We start from the raw sequence: 17,644 nt of genomic DNA, 5'->3' as shown, positions 1-17,644 counted from the left end.
AAACACATGTTTGCAGAATATGTGTTTTACAGTGACCTGTATTTAAGAGTGTGTGCAGTTATTTGTCTGTATGTGAAATATAATGGCTTTGGTTTTCCCTCTCTTTCTCACCCATTTACTCTCTTCCTCTCTCTCTCTCTCTCTCTCTCTGACAATCCTTCAGAAAGAGACTCAGTCAAGGTAAGACTTATTTTCCTTCTAATTCTTCTGGTGTCTTGTTAGCAAGAGGGAGAGAGAGAAGGGAGAGAGAGATGTAAAGAGAGAGAGTTCAGTGTTGAGGTTAATTTGTCTCTAAGCGGTCTGCTCTGTTCCTGCAGTCAAACATTTGGTTTGTTGAATACGCAATGCGATGATTAACACACACACACACACACACACACACACACACACACACACACACACACACACACACACACACACACACACACACACACACACACACACACACACACACACACACACACACACACACACACACACACACACACACAGAGATAGAGATAGAGATACAAACACACACACACGGAGACACAAACACCACACACACACACAGATAGAGGTAGAGACACAAACACACACCCACACGCACACACACAGAGACACAAACACACACACACACAGATAGACACACAGACACAAACACACACACACATAGATAGACACACAGACACACACACGCACACAGATAGACACACAGACACAAACACAAACAAACACACACACAAACACACACACAGATAGACACACAGACACAAACACACACACACAGATAGACACACAGACACAAACACAAACAAACACACACACAGATAGAGATAGAGACACACCTTTTCTCTCTCACACACACAGTGTAGTCACTAGTCACTTTAATAATGTTTACATTCTGCTTTACTCATTTCATATGTATATACTGTATTCTACTGTATGTTGTGACCAATAACATCTGTGAAATATGTGTATGGACCAGTAACATCTGTTAAATATGTGTATGGACCAGTAACATCTGTTAAATATGTGACCAATAACATCTGTTAAATATGTGACCAATAACATCTGTTAAATATGTGTATGGACCAATAACATCTGTTAAATATGTGGATGGACCAATAACATTTGTTAAATATGTGTATGGACCAATAACATCTGTTAAATATGTGTATGGACCAATAACATCTGATAAATATGTGACCAATAACATTTGATTTGATTTGAATTAGATTAGGACAGGATGGAGAGGTGTGTTTAATATGTTATCTCATGGTCCTTTACCATGTTTAATATGTTATCTCATGGTCCTCTACCACTCCATGTTTAATATGTTATCTCATGGTCCTCTATCACTCCATGTTTAACCTCTACTTAACACCCATCCCGGATCCGGGAGCATCCTCATCAGTAAAAGCTGACTAGCATAGCCTAGCATAGCGCCACAAGTAAATAATAGCATATAAATATCATGAAATCACAAGTCCAATACAGCAAATGAAAGATAAACATCTTGTGAATCCAGCCATCATTTCCGATTTTTAAAATGTTTTACAGCGAAAACACAATATGTATTTCTATTAGCTAACCACAATAGCCAAAGACTCAACCGCATCTTTTCACCATGTTTCTACCGCATAGGTAGCTATCACAAAACCGACCAAATAGAGATATAAATAGTCACTAACCAAGAAACAACTTCATCAGATGACAGTCTTATAACATGTTATACAATAAATTTATGTTTTGTTCGAAAATGTGCATATTTGAGGTATAAATCATAGTTTTACATTGCAGCTACCATCAAAAATATCACCAAAGCAGCCAGAATAATTACAGAGAGCAACGTGAAATATATAAATACTTATCATAAAACATTTATGAAAAATACATGGTGTACAGCAAATGAAAGATAAACATCTTGTGAATCCAGCCAATATTTCCGATTTTTTAAGTGTTTTACAGCGAAAACACAATATAGCATTATATTAGCTTACCACAATAGCCAAACACACAACCGCATTTATTCACCGCATAGATAGCATTCGCAAAAACCAGCAAAAGATATAAAATTAATCACTAACCTTGACCAACTTCATCAGATGACAGTCTTATAACATCAGGTTATACAATACACTTATGTTTTGTTCGAAAATTTGCATATTTAGAGCTGCAAACCGTGGTTATACATTGTGAATATGTAGCATCGATTCACCAGAATGTCCGGAGCTATTTTGGACACTCACCTAATCTGACCAAAGAACTCATCATAAACTTTACATAAAAATACTTGTTGTATGGCAAATTAAAGATACACTGGTTCTTAATGCAACCGCCGTGTTACATTTTTTAAAATAACTTTACCATAACAAACAGCTTGCGTTATTGCGAGACAGCGCCCGCCAAAACGGCGGAGAATAGAAATAACATTTTCCACAGAAATACGAAATAACATCATAAATTGTTCTTACTTTTGCTGAGCTTCCATCAGAATCTTGTACAAGGAGTCCTAGGTCCAGAATAAATCGTTGTTTGGTTTTAGAATGTCCTTTTCTCCTGTCGAATTCGCGCCACAATGCTAGCCAATGTTGATGACGTTCCCAGTTTCTCTCGACGCAAAGAACGGAAAACTCCAAAAGTCCCAATAAACATTGAATAATCTGATAAAACTCGGTTGAAAAAACATACTTTACGATGTTATTATCACATGTATCAAATAAAATCAGAGCCGGAGATATTAGCCGTGTATACCGAACGCTTATCAGAAGACAATATGGAGGTGCTTCGCGCGCCTAGGTAGAGAAAGGAAATTCCTGACCTGCCACTCCAAAAGCTCTTGTTCGACCTCACATCAAGCTAGACACCCCATTCCACCTTCCACTGCCTGTTGACATCTAGTGGAAGGCGTATGAAGTGCATGCATATCGATAAATATTAGGCAATTGAATAGGTAGGCCCTGAAACAGAGCCTCGTTTTCAGATTTTTCACTTCCTCTGGAAGTTTGCTGCAAAATGAGTTCTGTTTTACTCACAGATATAATTCAAACAGTTTTAGAAACTTGAGAGTGTTTTCTATCCAATGGTAATAATACTATGCATATTGTATGATCTAGAATAGAGTACGAGGCCGTTTAAATTGGGCACGATTTTTTCCAAAGTGAAAATAGCGCCCCCCTATTGACAATAAGTTTTAATATGTTATCTCATGGCCCTCTATCACTCCATGTTTAATATGTTATCTCATGGTCCTCTACCATGTTTAATATGTTATCTCATTGTCCTCCACCACTCCATGTTTAATATGTTATCTCATGGTCCTCTACCACTCCATGTTTAATATGTTATCTCATGGTCCTCTACCATGTTTAATATGTTATCTCATGGTCCTCTACCATGTTTAATATGTTATCTCATGGCCCTCTACCACTCCATGTTTAATATGTTATCTCATGGTCCTCTACCATGTTTAATATGTTATCTCATGGTCCTCTACCATGTTTTATATGTTATCTCATGGTCCTCTACCACTCCATGTTTAATATGTTATCTCATGGCCCTCTACCACTCCATGTTTAATATGTTATCTCATGGTTCTCTACCACTCAATGTTTAATATGTTATCTCATGGTCCTCTACCATGTTTAATATGTTATCTCATGGTCCTCTACCATGTTTTATATGTTATCTCATGGCCCTCTAACACTCCATGTTTAATATGTTATCTCATGGCCCTCTACCATGTTTAATATGTTATCTCATGGCCCTCTACCACTCCATGTTTAATATGTTATCTCATGGTTCTCTACCATTCAATGTTTAATATGTTATCTCATGGTCCTCTACCATGTTTAATATGTTATCTCATGGTCCTCTACCATGTTTTATATGTTATCTCATGGCCCTCTAACACTCCATGTTTAATATGTTATCTCATGGCCCTCTACCATGTTTTATATGTTATCTCATGGCCCTCTACCACTCCATGTTTAATATGTTATCTCATGGTCCTCTACCACTCCATGTTTAATATGTTATCTCATGGTCCTCTACCATGTTTAATATGTTATCTCATGGTCCTCTACCACTCCATGTTTAATATGTTATCTCATGGTCCTCTACCATGTTTAATATGTTATCTCATGGTCCTCTACCACTCCATGTTTAATATGTTATCTCATGGTCCTCTACCATGTTTAATATGTTATCTCATGGTCCTCTCACTTCTAATCCTCCTACACTAGTGCTGCCTGAAGGCTCTGTGATATGTGTGTCATACCGGTGTGTTTGCAAACTTTGTTGCAAGATTAAATAATCAGTTGTGTGGTGCTGAGGAAAGAGACGGAGATGAATGACTTTCATTACCACACCACAAAGAGACACGTACACAGCCTTACAGCGGTGTTGTGTTTAAATCTGTGGCCTGCAGTCAGACTCTATGAAGCCAATAAGCTCCTGGTCGGTGGTCTCCTGTTGCCCTGGCAACCGTACACAGGGTTCCGCCAGCTTGTGGTGCATCTATTACTTCATGTCCTCACTGTTACCTCAGATACTGTTACCTCAGATACTGTTACCTCAGATACTGTTACCTCAGATACTGTTACTGTTACCTCAGATACTGTTACCTCAGATACTGTTACCTCAGATACCGTTACCTCAGATACTGTTACCTCAGATACTGTTACCTCAGATACTGTCACCTCAGATACTGTTACCTCAGATACTGTTACCTCAGATACTGTCACCTCAGATACTGTTACCTCAGATACTGTTACCTCAGATACTGTTACCTCAGATACTGTTACCTCAGATACTGTTACCTCAGATACTGTTACCTCAGATACTGTTACCTCAGATACTGTCACCTCAGATACTGTTACCTCAGATACTGTTACCTCAGATACTGTCACCTCAGATACTGTCATCTCAGATGCTGTTACCTCAGATACTGTTACCTCAGATACTGTTACCTCAGATACTGTCACCTCAGATACTGTTACCTCAGATACTGTTACCTCAGATACTGTTACCTCAGATACTGTCACCTCAGATGCTGTTACCTCAGATACTGTCACCTCAGATACTGTCACCTCAGATACTGTCACCTCAGATACTGTCACCTCAGATACTGTTACCTTAGATACTGTTACCTCAGATACTGTTACCTCAGATACTGTCACCTCAGATACTGTTACCTTAGATACTGTTACCTCAGATACTGTTACCTCAGATACTGTTACCTCAGATACAGTCACCTCAGATACTGTCACCTCAGATACTGTTACCTCAGATACTGTTACCTTAGATACTGTTACCTCAGATACTGTCACCTCAGATACTGTTACCTCAGATACTGTTACCTCAGATACTGTCACCTCATGTCATACCCTGGCCTCTGTTATATTGGTTTTCTTTATTAGTTTAGTTAGGTCAGGGTGTGACATGGGATGTTTGTGTGTTTTGTCTAGTTTAGGGTGTGTGTATTGTTTAGGGGGTTTTGTATAGTGTATGGGGTTGTGTTCAGTAGAGAGGTTTAGGAAAGTCTATGGTTGCCTGGTTTGGTTCTCAATCAGAGACAGCTGTTTATTGTTGTCTCTGATTGGGAGACATATTTAAGGCAGCCATAGGCTTTAGGTGATTGTGGGTAATTGTCTATGTTCTATGTTGCATGTGTGCACTTAGTTCGTTTTAGCGTCACGTTTTTTTGTTCGTTTAGTAAGTGTTTGTTTTTCTTCATTAAAAGAAGATGGCTTTCTTTCACGCTGCGCCTTGGTCCACTCATTCGTCATATAACGGTCGTGACACCTCAGATACTGTCACCTCAGATACTGTCACCTCAGATACTGTCACCTCAGATACTGTTACCTCAGATACAGTTACCTCAGATACTGTTACCTCAGATACTGTTACCTCAGATACTGTCACCTCAGATACTGTTACCTCAGATACTGTTACCTCAGATACTGTTACCTCAGATACTGTCACCTCAGATACTGTTACCTCAGATACTGTTACCTCAGATACTGTCACCTCAGATACTGTTACCTCAGATACTGTTACCTCAGATACTGTTACCTCAGATACTGTCACCTCAGATACTGTCACCTCAGATACTGTTACCTCAGATACTGTTACCTCAGATACTGTTACCTCAGATACTGTCACCTCAGATACTGTCACCTCAGATACTGTTACCTCAGATACTGTTACCTCAGATACTGTCACCTCAGATACTGTTACCTCAGATACTGTTACCTCAGATACTGTTACCTCAGATACTGTCACCTCAGATACTGTCACCTCAGATACTGTTACCTCAGATACTGTTACCTCAGATACTGTCACCTCAGATACTGTCACCTCAGATACTGTTACCTCAGATACTGTTACCTCAGATACTGTTACCTCAGATACTGTCACCTCAGATACTGTTACCTCAGATACTGTTACCTCAGATACTGTTACCTCAGATACTGTTACCTCAGATACTGTCACCTCAGATACTGTTACCTCAGATACTGTTACCTCAGATACTGTCACCTCAGATACTGTTACCTCAGATACTGTTACCTCAGATACTGTCACCTCAGATACTGTCATCTCAGATACTGTCACCTCATATACTGTCACCTCAGATACTGTTACCTCAGATACTGTTACCTCAGATACTGTTACCTCAGATACTGTTACCTCAGATACTGTCACCTCAGATACTGTCACCTCAGATACTGTTACCTCAGATACAGTCACCTCAGATGCTGTTACCTCAGATACTGTTACCTCAGATACTGTTACCTCAGATACTGTTACCTTAGATACTGTTACCTCAGATACTGTTACCTCAGATACTGTTACCTCAGATACTGTCACCTCAGATACTGTTACCTCAGATACTGTCACCTCAGAAACTGTTACCTCAGATACAGTTACCTCAGATACTGTTACCTCAGATACTGTTACCTCAGATACTGTTACCTCAGATACTGTTACCTCAGATACTGTCACCTCAGATACTGTCACCTCAGATACTGTTACCTCAGATACTGTTACCTCAGATACTGTTACCTCAGATACTGTCACCTCAGATACTGTCACCTCAGATACTGTTACCTCAGATACTGTCACCTCAGATACTGTCACCTCAGATACTGTTACCTCAGATACTGTTACCTCAGATACTGTTACCTCAGATACTGTCACCTCAGATACTGTTACCTCAGATACTGTTACCTCAGATACTGTTACCTCAGATACTGTTACCTCAGATACTGTCACCTCAGATACTGTTACCTCAGATACTGTTACCTCAGATACTGTCACCTCAGATACTGTTACCTCAGATACTGTTACCTCAGATACTGTCACCTCAGATACTGTCATCTCAGATACTGTCACCTCATATACTGTCACCTCAGATACTGTTACCTCAGATACTGTTACCTCAGATACTGTTACCTCAGATACTGTTACCTCAGATACTGTCACCTCAGATACTGTCACCTCAGATACTGTTACCTCAGATACAGTCACCTCAGATGCTGTTACCTCAGATACTGTTACCTCAGATACTGTTACCTCAGATACTGTTACCTTAGATACTGTTACCTCAGATACTGTTACCTCAGATACTGTTACCTCAGATACTGTCACCTCAGATACTGTTACCTCAGATACTGTCACCTCAGAAACTGTTACCTCAGATACAGTTACCTCAGATACTGTTACCTCAGATACTGTTACCTCAGATACTGTTACCTCAGATACAGTTACCTCAGATACTGTTACCTCAGATACTGTTACCTCAGATACTGTCACCTCAGATACTGTTACCTCAGATACTGTTACCTCAGATACTGTCACCTCAGATACTGTCACCTCAGATACAGTTACCTCAGATACTGTTACCGCAGATACTGTTACCGCAGATACTGTCACCTCAGATACTGTCACCTCAGATACAGTTACCTCAGATACTGTTACCTTAGATACTGTCACCTCAGATACTGTTACCTCAGATAATGTCACCTCAGATACTGTTACCTCAGATACTGTCACCTCAGATACTGTTACCTCAGATACTGTCACCTCAGATACTGTTACCTCAGATACTGTTACCTCAGATACTGTTACCTCAGATACTGTTACCTCAGATACTGTCACCTCAGATACTGTTACCTCAGATACTGTCACCTCAGATACTGTTACCTCAGATACTGTTACCTCAGATACTGTGTGTGCTGTTTTGAAATGTTTGAATCTTGTTTGTGGTGCTGGTTTGATTGAACGGTTGTTACAATGTTGTTGACTTTTGTAGTGATGTGGTGTTTGTTGTCAGGTCTTTGTTGTTTTTTTGTCAGGTCTTTGACAGTTTTTGTCATTTCTTTGTAGTTCTTTGTCAGGTCTTTGTCAAGTCTTTGTAGGTCTTTGTCAGGTCTTTGCAGTGGACTTTGTCAGGTCTTTGTAGTTCTTTGTCAGGTCTTTGCAGTGGACTTTGTCAGGTCTTTGTAGTTCTTTGTCAGGTTTTTGTCAAGTCTTTGTAGTTCTTTGTCAGGTCTTTGTAGGTCTTTGTCAGGTCTTTGCAGTGGACTTTGTCAGGTCTTTGTAGTTCTTTGTCAGGTCTTTGTCAAGTCTTTGTAGGTCTTTGTCAGGTCTTTGCAGTGGACTTTGTCAGGTCTTTGTAGTTCTTTGTCAGGTCTTTGTAGTTATTTGTCAGGTCTTTTTAGTTCTCTGTCAGGTCTTGTAGTGGTCTTATCAGTGGTGTGTTATACAGTAGCTATTCTAAATATTTAGAAAAAACATTGAATGTGTGTGAAAGCACAGTTTGCAGTATGTGCTGTCATTTGTACTGTCTAATACTGTTCCGATCTGTCATCTATACTGTCTAATACTGTTCTGATCTGTCATCTGTACTGTCTAATACTGCTCTGATCTGTCATCTATACTGTCTAATACTGCTCTGATCTGTCATCTGTACTGTCTAATACTGCTCTGATCTGTCATCTGTACTGTCTAATACTGCTCTGATCTGTCATCTGTACTGTCTAATACTGCTTTGATCTGTCATCTGTACTGTCTAATACTGCTCTGATCTGTCATCTGTACTGTCTAATACTGCTCTGATCTGTCATCTGTACTGTCTAATACTGCTCTGATCTGTCATCTATACTGTCTAATACTGCTCTGATCTGTCATCTGTACTGTCTAATACTGCTCTGATCTGTCATCTGTACTGTCTAATACTGCTCTGATCTGTCATCTGTACTGTCTGGCTGTAGAAAATCATAAACATTGAAGGGTTAGTGCCAAGAGGAACGGGAAGGAATCAAATTGGAACTGTTTTCATCTAGTCACTGACACACGCACACACCACACACACACACACACAGTGTTTGCCAGTCATCAACGCCAACAGCACGGGTAAAGGGCAGGATGAGTTAGTGGAAAGGTCAAGGTAAAGGTCCTGCTGCATTCTCCTCTCATCCTTTTTCTCTCTCCCTTCTCCTCTTCCTCCTCTCCTCTCATCCTTTTTCTCTCTCCCTTCTTCTCTTCCTCCTCTCCTCTTCCTCTTCTCCACTTCTTTCTCTCCTCTCCTTTCTCTCCTCTCCTTTTCATCCTCTCCTTTCTCTCCTCTCCTCTCCTTTTCATCCTCTCCTTTCTCTCCTCTCTCTCCTTTCTCTCCCCTCTTCATTCTCTCCTCTCCTTTTCTCCTCTCCTCTCCTTTCTCTCCTCTCCTTTCTCCTTTCTCTCCTCTCCTTTTCTCCTCTCCCCTCCTTTCTCTCCTCTCCTCTTATTTCTCTCCTCTTCTCTCATTTTCATTCTCTCCCCTCTTCATTCTCTCCTCTCCTCTCCTCTTCATTCTCTCCACTTCTCTCCTCTTCTTTCTCTCCATTCCTTTTTATCCTGTGCTCACCTCTAAGAGGAGAGGTCGTTGGGCTCTTACAAAATCAGACTTGTAAACTAACATTAACACTCCCCTCTCTCTCTCTCTCTCTCTCTCTCTCTCTCTCTCTCTCTCTCTCTCTCTCTCTCTCTCTCTCTCTCTCTCTCAGAGTCCGTCTGTGTCCCCCTCCTCCAGTTTCCGAGCAGTAGAAAAGCACAGGAGTTCAGGTGACTCCTCAGACAGCAAGAAACAGAAAATGGCTGAAAAGGAGCTGAGCGCCACACGTTACGTGAGTGAGGCAACTTTCAAACCAAAACCCAGAGGATGCACATTTTTTTTTCAAAAGCACAGCGCTAACCCGGCTGATTCAACTAACCAAACTCTTTGCTGATTAATTCAGTCAGGCTTGTCAGTGTCAGGATGTTCTGATGACGCCCTGGTATAGGGTATCTAACTATGATACATTGTTGAGGACGACCAATGTGTTGTTGTGTCCGTCTCGGAACAATAAAGTTGTATTATATTGTATCTGTTTCAGGACAGCGACGGGGAGAAGAGTGATGACAGCCTAGTGGTGGATGTCTCTAATGAGGTTATATTCTCTCTCTTATATAAATACTGAACAAACAAATGCAAAATGCAACAATTTCAAAGATGTTAATGTTGATATAAGGAAATCAGTCAATTGAAATAAATTCATTAGGCCCTAATCTATGGATTTCACATGACTGGGAATACAGATATGCATCTGTTGGTCACAGATACTTAAAAAAAAAAAGGTAGGGGTGTGGATCAGAAAACCAGTCAGTATCTGGGGTGACCACCGTTTGTCTCATACAGCGCGACACGTCTCCTTCACATAGAGTTGATCAGGCTGCTGATTCTGGCCGGTGGAATGTTGTTCCACTCCTTCAATGGCTGCGGATGTTTCTGGATATTGGCGGGAACTGGAACACGTTGTAGTACACGCCGATCCAGAGCATCCCAAACATGCTCAATGGGTGACATGTCTGGTAAGTATGCAGGCCACGGAGGAACGGTGACATTTTCAGGATCCAGGAATTGAGTACAGATCCTTGCAACATGGGGCTGTGCATTATCATGCTGAAACATGAGGTGATGGCGGTGGATGAATGGCATGATAATGGACCTCAGGATCTCGTTACAGTATCTCTGTGCATTCAAATTGCCATTGATAAAATGCAATTGTGTTGGTTGTCTGTAGCTTATGCCTTCCCATACCATAACCCCACCGCCACCATGGGGCACTCTGTTCACAACGTTGACATCAGCAAACTGCTCACCCACACGACGCCATACACATAGTCTGCCATCTGCCTGGTACAGTTGAAACCAGGATTAATCCGTAAAGAGGACACTTCTCCAGTGTGCCAGTGGACATCGTGCTAAAGCATTTGCCCACTGAAGTCGGTTACGACGCCGAACTGCAGTCAGGTCAAGACCCTGGTGAGGACGATGAGCACACAGATGAGCTTCCCTGAGATGGTTTCTGACAGTTTGTGCAGAAATTCTTTAGGTTGTGCAAACCCACAGTTTCATCAGCTGTCCCGGTGGATGGTCTCAGATGATCCCGCAGTTGAATAAGCCGGATGTGGAGGTCCTGGGCTGATGTGGTTACACGTAGTCTGCAGTTGTGAGGCCGGTTGGACGTACTGCCAAATTCTCTACAATTATTTTGGTGGCGGCTTATGGTAGAGAAATGAACATGCAATTGTCTGGCAACAGTTCTGGTGGAGATTCCTGTAGTCAGCATGCCAATTGCACGCTCCCTCAAAACTTGAGACATCTGTGGCATTGTGTTGTGTGACAAAACTGCACATTTTAAAATGACCTTATGCCCCCAGCACAAGGTGCACCTGTGTAATGAGCATGCTGTTTAATCAGCTTCTTGATATGCCACACCTGTCAGGTGAATGGATTATCTTGGCAAAGGAGAAATGCTCACTAACAGGGATGTAAACAAATTGGTGAACAACATTTGAGAGAAATAAGCTTTTAGTGAGTATAGAACAATGTTTATTTTTTATTTTAGTTCATGAAACATGGAACCAATACTTTAACAATACATAGAAATGGAACGCAACCAAACTATTTTCTATTCTTCTCTTTCGCTGTTACCTTAGGATCCTGCCTCTCCTAGAGGAAGCCCCACTCACTCCCCTCGTGAGAACCGATTGGATAAGAGCCGTCTGCTGAAGAAGGAAGTCCCTCCCCTCAGCCCCGCCTCTATGGCCTCGTCTAGTAGTACGCCCTCCAGCAAGTCCAAAGACCTCATCATGGTCTGACCTCTCATGGCTTTTTTTCCCCTTTAATCTTTATTTACAGCATATTTCTACTTTTACCCCAAGTCTGTAAAATTAGGATTTGCTCATCTCTCATATTACAGAGTTCAGTGCTTTAAAAATGTATTATTATGAGTAGATTACAAGCATTTTTTTATTTCCAGAATGAGAAGTCCAGCACCCTGACCCCCACCCCCAGCAGCACCCTGACCCCCACCCCCACCAGCACCTCGACCCCCGCCCCCAGCAGCACCTCGACCCCCGGTCTGAGAGGGAAAATGTCAGGACTAGAGGGTGAGACACACTGATGACTTTAAACACGTGTTTACATTCTTTACATTTCATTGAACCTTCCTTTAACCTTTTTAACCAGACAGGTCAGATGGACCTTCCTTTAACCTTTTTAACCAGACAGGTCAGTTGAACCTTCCTTTTTAACCAGACAGGTCAGTTGAACCTTCCTTTTTAACCAGACAGGTCAGATGGACCTTCCTTTAACCTTTTTAACCAGACAGGTCAGTTGAACCTTCCTTTTTAACCAGACAGGTCAGATGGACCTTCCTTTAACCTTTTTAACCAGACAGGTCAGTTGAACCTTCCTTTTTAACCAGACAGGTCAGATGGACCTTCCTTTAACCTTTTTAACCAGACAGGTCAGTTGAACCTTCCTTTTTAACCAGACAGGTCAGATGGACCTTCCTTTAACCTTTTTAACCAGACAGGTCAGATTAACCTTTTTAACCAGACAGGTCAGATTAACCTTTTTAACCAGACAGGTCAGATGGACCTTCCTTTAACCTTTTTAACCAGACAGGTCAGATGGACCTTCCTTTAACCTTTTTAACCAGACAGGTCAGTTGAACCTTCCTTTTTAACCAGACAGGTCAGATGGACCTTCCTTTAACCTTTTTAACCAGACAGGTCAGATTAACCTTTTTAACCAGACAGGTCAGATTAACCTTTTTAACCAGACAGGTCAGATGGACCTTCCTTTAACCTTTTTAACCAGACAGGTCAGATGGACCTTCCTTTTTAACCAGACAGATCAGATTAACCTTCCTTTAACCATTTTAACCAGACAGGTCAGATGGACCTTCCTTTTTAACCAGACAGGTCAGATTAACCTTTTTAACCAGACAGGTCAGATTAACCTTTTTAACCAGACAGGTCAGATGGACCTTCCTTTAACCATTTTAACCAAACAGGTCAGATGAATCTTCCTTTAACCTTTTTAACCAGACAGGTCAGTTGAACCTTCCTTTAACCATTTTAACCAGACAGGTCAGTTGAACCTTCCTTTAACCATTTTAACCAGACAGGTCAGATGGACCTTCCTTTAACCATTTTAACCAGACAGGTCAGTTGAACCTTCCTTTAACCATTTTAACCAGACAGGTCAGTTGAACCTTCCTTTAACCATTTTAACCAGACAGGTCAGTTGATTCTTATTCAGCAGAGATCTAATAGACGTAACAGAAAAAATCCCGAAATCGAAATCTGTCTGTCTAAGAGATATCTGCTTTTCCATTCTCCTATGTCAGCTTTCCACATTTGTGGTGGAAGGTGGTAGAGCTATAGCGGTTTGGGTCGTATCACAAAAAACGTCTGTTCCGTCTGAACGGTTTGGGAGACTCACGATGGTGTTGCGTACTCTCACGATGGTGTTTTGCACTACGAACCTCACAAGCATCACAGGACTACTCTGATTGGTACACCGATGTGCATCGGTCTGTAGCACCCAAACAGTTTGGGCTACACACTAATATGACCCCACCATCGAATTCTCTACCACAAGACTCGTCTGAGCACTTCAACTGTATTTAAGTGTCCAAAACTCCCTTTGACCTCAGAACAGCCTCAATTTGTAGGCATGAATTCTAGGAGGGTTGAATATTTTACTAAAAAAGTTGCCTACCCTAGAATAAATCACTTTTTCCCCCAGGTATCCCAATATTTCCCGACAAAACCGGAAGTGCCATTGAAAAGCATTTTAAAGCATATAAATGGGTTTATATCTGGATTTGATTAGAGCTTTGATAAAACATTCAAGGCTGATGCTACCTGGGCCTGATGAGACACACATTAAATACATTTTATTAAAAAATATATACAAAACTAATCCCCAAAAAGCTGAAATTTGCCGTTATGATATAGTCTACTGCACCTTTTTACAAGACAGAAAAACATAGATGTAGCTAGCAACAGTTGAAGTCAGAAGTTTACATACATCTTAGCCAAATACATTTAAAATCAGTTCTTCATAATTCCTGACATTTAATCCTAGTAAAAGCTCTCTGTTTTAGGTCAATTCTCTTGACCTGTGTGCACCTACGTTATAAACTTTCATTCATAGACTAGGTTGTAGCAACCTCATGATGGGTACAGGGAACATTCTAGTATCATGTAGGAGCCTAAACCTATCACTGTTACATTGAACTGGGTGAATGGAATATGAATGACAGTAACCTAAACCTATCACTGTTACATTGAACTGGGTGAATATGAATGACAGTAACCTAAACCTATCACTGTTACATTGAACTGGGTGAATATGAATGACAGTAACCTAAACCTATCACTGTTACATTGAACTGGGTGAATATGAATGACAGTAACCTAAACCTATCACTGGTACATTGAACTGGGTGAATATGAATGACAGTAACCTAAACCTATCACTGTTACATTGAACTGGGTGAATATGAATGACAGTCATCCAATATGATGTAATAGAAATAAGGCCATGCTCATCAAAATAAAATTGTCCTCCCTGATCTTAAAGAGCACCAGCCACCACTGCTTCATACACACAGGAAACTGTTGAGCATGAAAGACCCAGTAGCATTGCAGTTCTTGACACACTCAAACCGGTGCTCCTGGCACCTGCTACCATACCCCGTTCAAAGGCACTTCAATATTTTGTCTTGGCAATTCACCCTCTGAATGGCACACACACACAATCCATGTCTCAATGATCTCAATCCTTAACAATCCGTCAAAAAAGTCATTAAAAATATTTTTTATACTTACTTATACTTAGCATAAAATGCTAAATCAAATAGCTAAATTATCCTTGGTATGACCATCTGAAAGCAATTCCATATGTTAGCTTAGTAGAACCCGGGCCCTTAGACCTTCCTTAGGGGGTTGATTTATAGCTTAGTAGAACCCAGGCCCTTAGACCTTCCTTAGGGGGTTGATTTATAGCTTAGTAGAACCCAGTCCTTTAGATCTTAGGGGGTTGATTTATAGTTTAGTAGAACCCAGGCCCTTAGACCTTCCTTAGGGGGTTGATTTATAGCTTAGTAGAACCCAGTCCTTTAGATCTTAGGGGGTTGATTTATAGTTTAGTAGAACCCAGGCCCTTAGACCTTAGGGGGTTGATTTATAGTTTAGTAGAACCCAGGCCCTTAGACCTTAGGGGGTTGATTTATAGCTTAGTAGAACCCAGGCCCTTAGAACTTAGGGGGTTGACTTATGTTGTTTGTTCCAGGCCCTGGTCTGCGTCCCCTGGCGTTGCCGTGTCCTTACCCGGGTGCGTTTGGCATGGTGCCCCACACAAGCCTCAACGGGCTGAACGGCGACCTGGGCGGAGCCAGCGCCTACGCCTCCCTACACAACCTGTCTCCTCAGATGACTGCAGCTGCTGCCGCTGCAGTCGCGGCCTACGGACGATCACAAGTGGTACGCTATTCTCCTAATTCAACTCGCAACAAATCATACACATATCCACCATCTAATTAGCGTCACTCAATCTTCTTTCATTGACACAAATTATAAAGGGGTTGGACAATGTTTGAGCAATATCACTGCACCTGTACATAGCTCATCTGTCACGCCCTGACCAGAGTTTGCTTTGTGTGTTTTATGTTTTGGTTGGTCAGGGTGTGATCTGTGTGGGCATTCTATGTTGTATGTCTGGTTTGTATATTTCTATGTGTTTGGTCTGATATGGTTCTCAATCAGAGACAGGTGTTTTGCGTTGTCTCTGATTGGGAACCATATTTAGGTAGCCTGTTTTGTATTGTTGGTTGTGGGTTATTGTCTATGTTATGTTGCATGTTAGCACATTGTTTATATAGCGGTCATGTTCATCTTATTCGTTTTGTTTTGTAAGTTTGTTTAAGTGTTCTTCATTAAATATTGAAGAATGTATTCAAACCACGCTGCGCTTTGGTCCGCTTCTTACGACGATCGTGACATCATCTTTAAATATCCCATCCAATCTACCTCATCCCCATACTGTATTTATTTATTTATTTATGTATCTTGCTCCTTTGCACCCCAGTATCTCAACTTGCACATTCATCTTCTGCACATCTACCATTCCAATGTTTAATTGCTATATTGTAATTACGTCGCCACCATGGCCTATTTATTGCCTTACCTCCCTTATCCTACCTCATTTGCACATGTTGTATATAGATTTTCTACTGTATTATTGACTGTATGTTTGTTTATTCCATGTGTAACTCTGTGTTGTTATTTGTGTCACACTGCTTTACTTTATCTTGGCCAGGTCGCAGTTGTAAATGAGAACTTGTTCTCAACTGGCCTACCTGGTTAAATAAAGGTGAAATAAAAAAAATCCAAATCAAATCAAAATCAAATCAAATGTTATTTGTCACATGCTCCGTAAACAACAGGTGTAGACGAACAGTGAAATGCTTCATAAACAGGTGTAGACGAACAGTGAAATGCTTCATAAACAGGTGTAGACGAACAGTGAAATGCTGACGTGCAGATCCTTCCCAAAAATGCAGAGAGAATTAATAGAAAAGTAAAGATAACGAGGAATAAATACACAATGAGTAACTTGGCTATATACACTGGTTACTGTGGTGGAAATTCAACACCAAGGACACCTGATGTCAATATGAAATGAATCACTTTTTATTCTCAGTTAACTGGAGAGGTTACAACAAACGCACTCAGAACAGGTCGGTCAAAGCTCCGCCAGGGTCCCTTCATTCTTGTTATATTACGTTGACGACCCCCCCCCCCCCCCCCCCTTCATTTGTTTTATACACTGCTCCTACTCGCTGTTTATTATCTATGCATAGTCACTTCACCCCCACCTACATGTACAAATGACCCTTAACCTGTACCCCCCCTCACTGACTCGGTACCGGTACCCCCTGTATATAGCCTCTTTATTGTTATGTTATTGTGTTACCTTTTAGAATTTTTTGTTTTTTAGTTAGTTTAGTTTATTTGTGGAAACGTCTAGGAGCAACAACGTCTCAGCCGCCAAGTACGTAGCGCATAAAAATCCTCTGTCTTCGGTTGCAACACCCACTACTGAGTTCCAAACTGTCTCTGGAAACAACTTCATCACAAGAACTGTTCGTCTGGGGCTTTCTGAAATGGGTTTCCACGGCCGAGCAGCTGAACACAAGCCTAAGATCACCGTGCTCAATGCCAAGCGTCGGCTGGAGTGGTGTAAAGCTCACCGCTATTGGACTCTGGAGCAGTGGAA

General features: G+C 41.2%; 1 protein-coding gene across 1 annotated transcript in view; it reads left to right on the top strand.

The window, feature by feature from the left end:
* LOC139577358 (transducin-like enhancer protein 4) overlaps positions 1-17,644 on the top strand; it is a 78,692-nt gene that overhangs the window by 47,044 nt on the left and 14,004 nt on the right. Inside the window, exons 6-11 of the mRNA XM_071404415.1 lie at positions 164-180; positions 10,032-10,151; positions 10,401-10,454; positions 12,007-12,162; positions 12,330-12,459; positions 15,659-15,849. Of these exons, the coding sequence (XP_071260516.1) occupies positions 164-180; positions 10,032-10,151; positions 10,401-10,454; positions 12,007-12,162; positions 12,330-12,459; positions 15,659-15,849 (668 nt within the window). The remainder of the gene's footprint in view (positions 1-163; positions 181-10,031; positions 10,152-10,400; positions 10,455-12,006; positions 12,163-12,329; positions 12,460-15,658; positions 15,850-17,644) is intronic.

Source organism: Salvelinus alpinus, chromosome 5 (genome assembly GCF_045679555.1).
Source record: "Salvelinus alpinus chromosome 5, SLU_Salpinus.1, whole genome shotgun sequence".
In the NCBI taxonomy this organism is placed as follows: domain Eukaryota; kingdom Metazoa; phylum Chordata; class Actinopteri; order Salmoniformes; family Salmonidae; genus Salvelinus; species Salvelinus alpinus.
The sequence above is the reverse complement of the archived record's forward strand: the minus strand, read 5'-3'. Positions and strand labels throughout refer to the sequence as shown.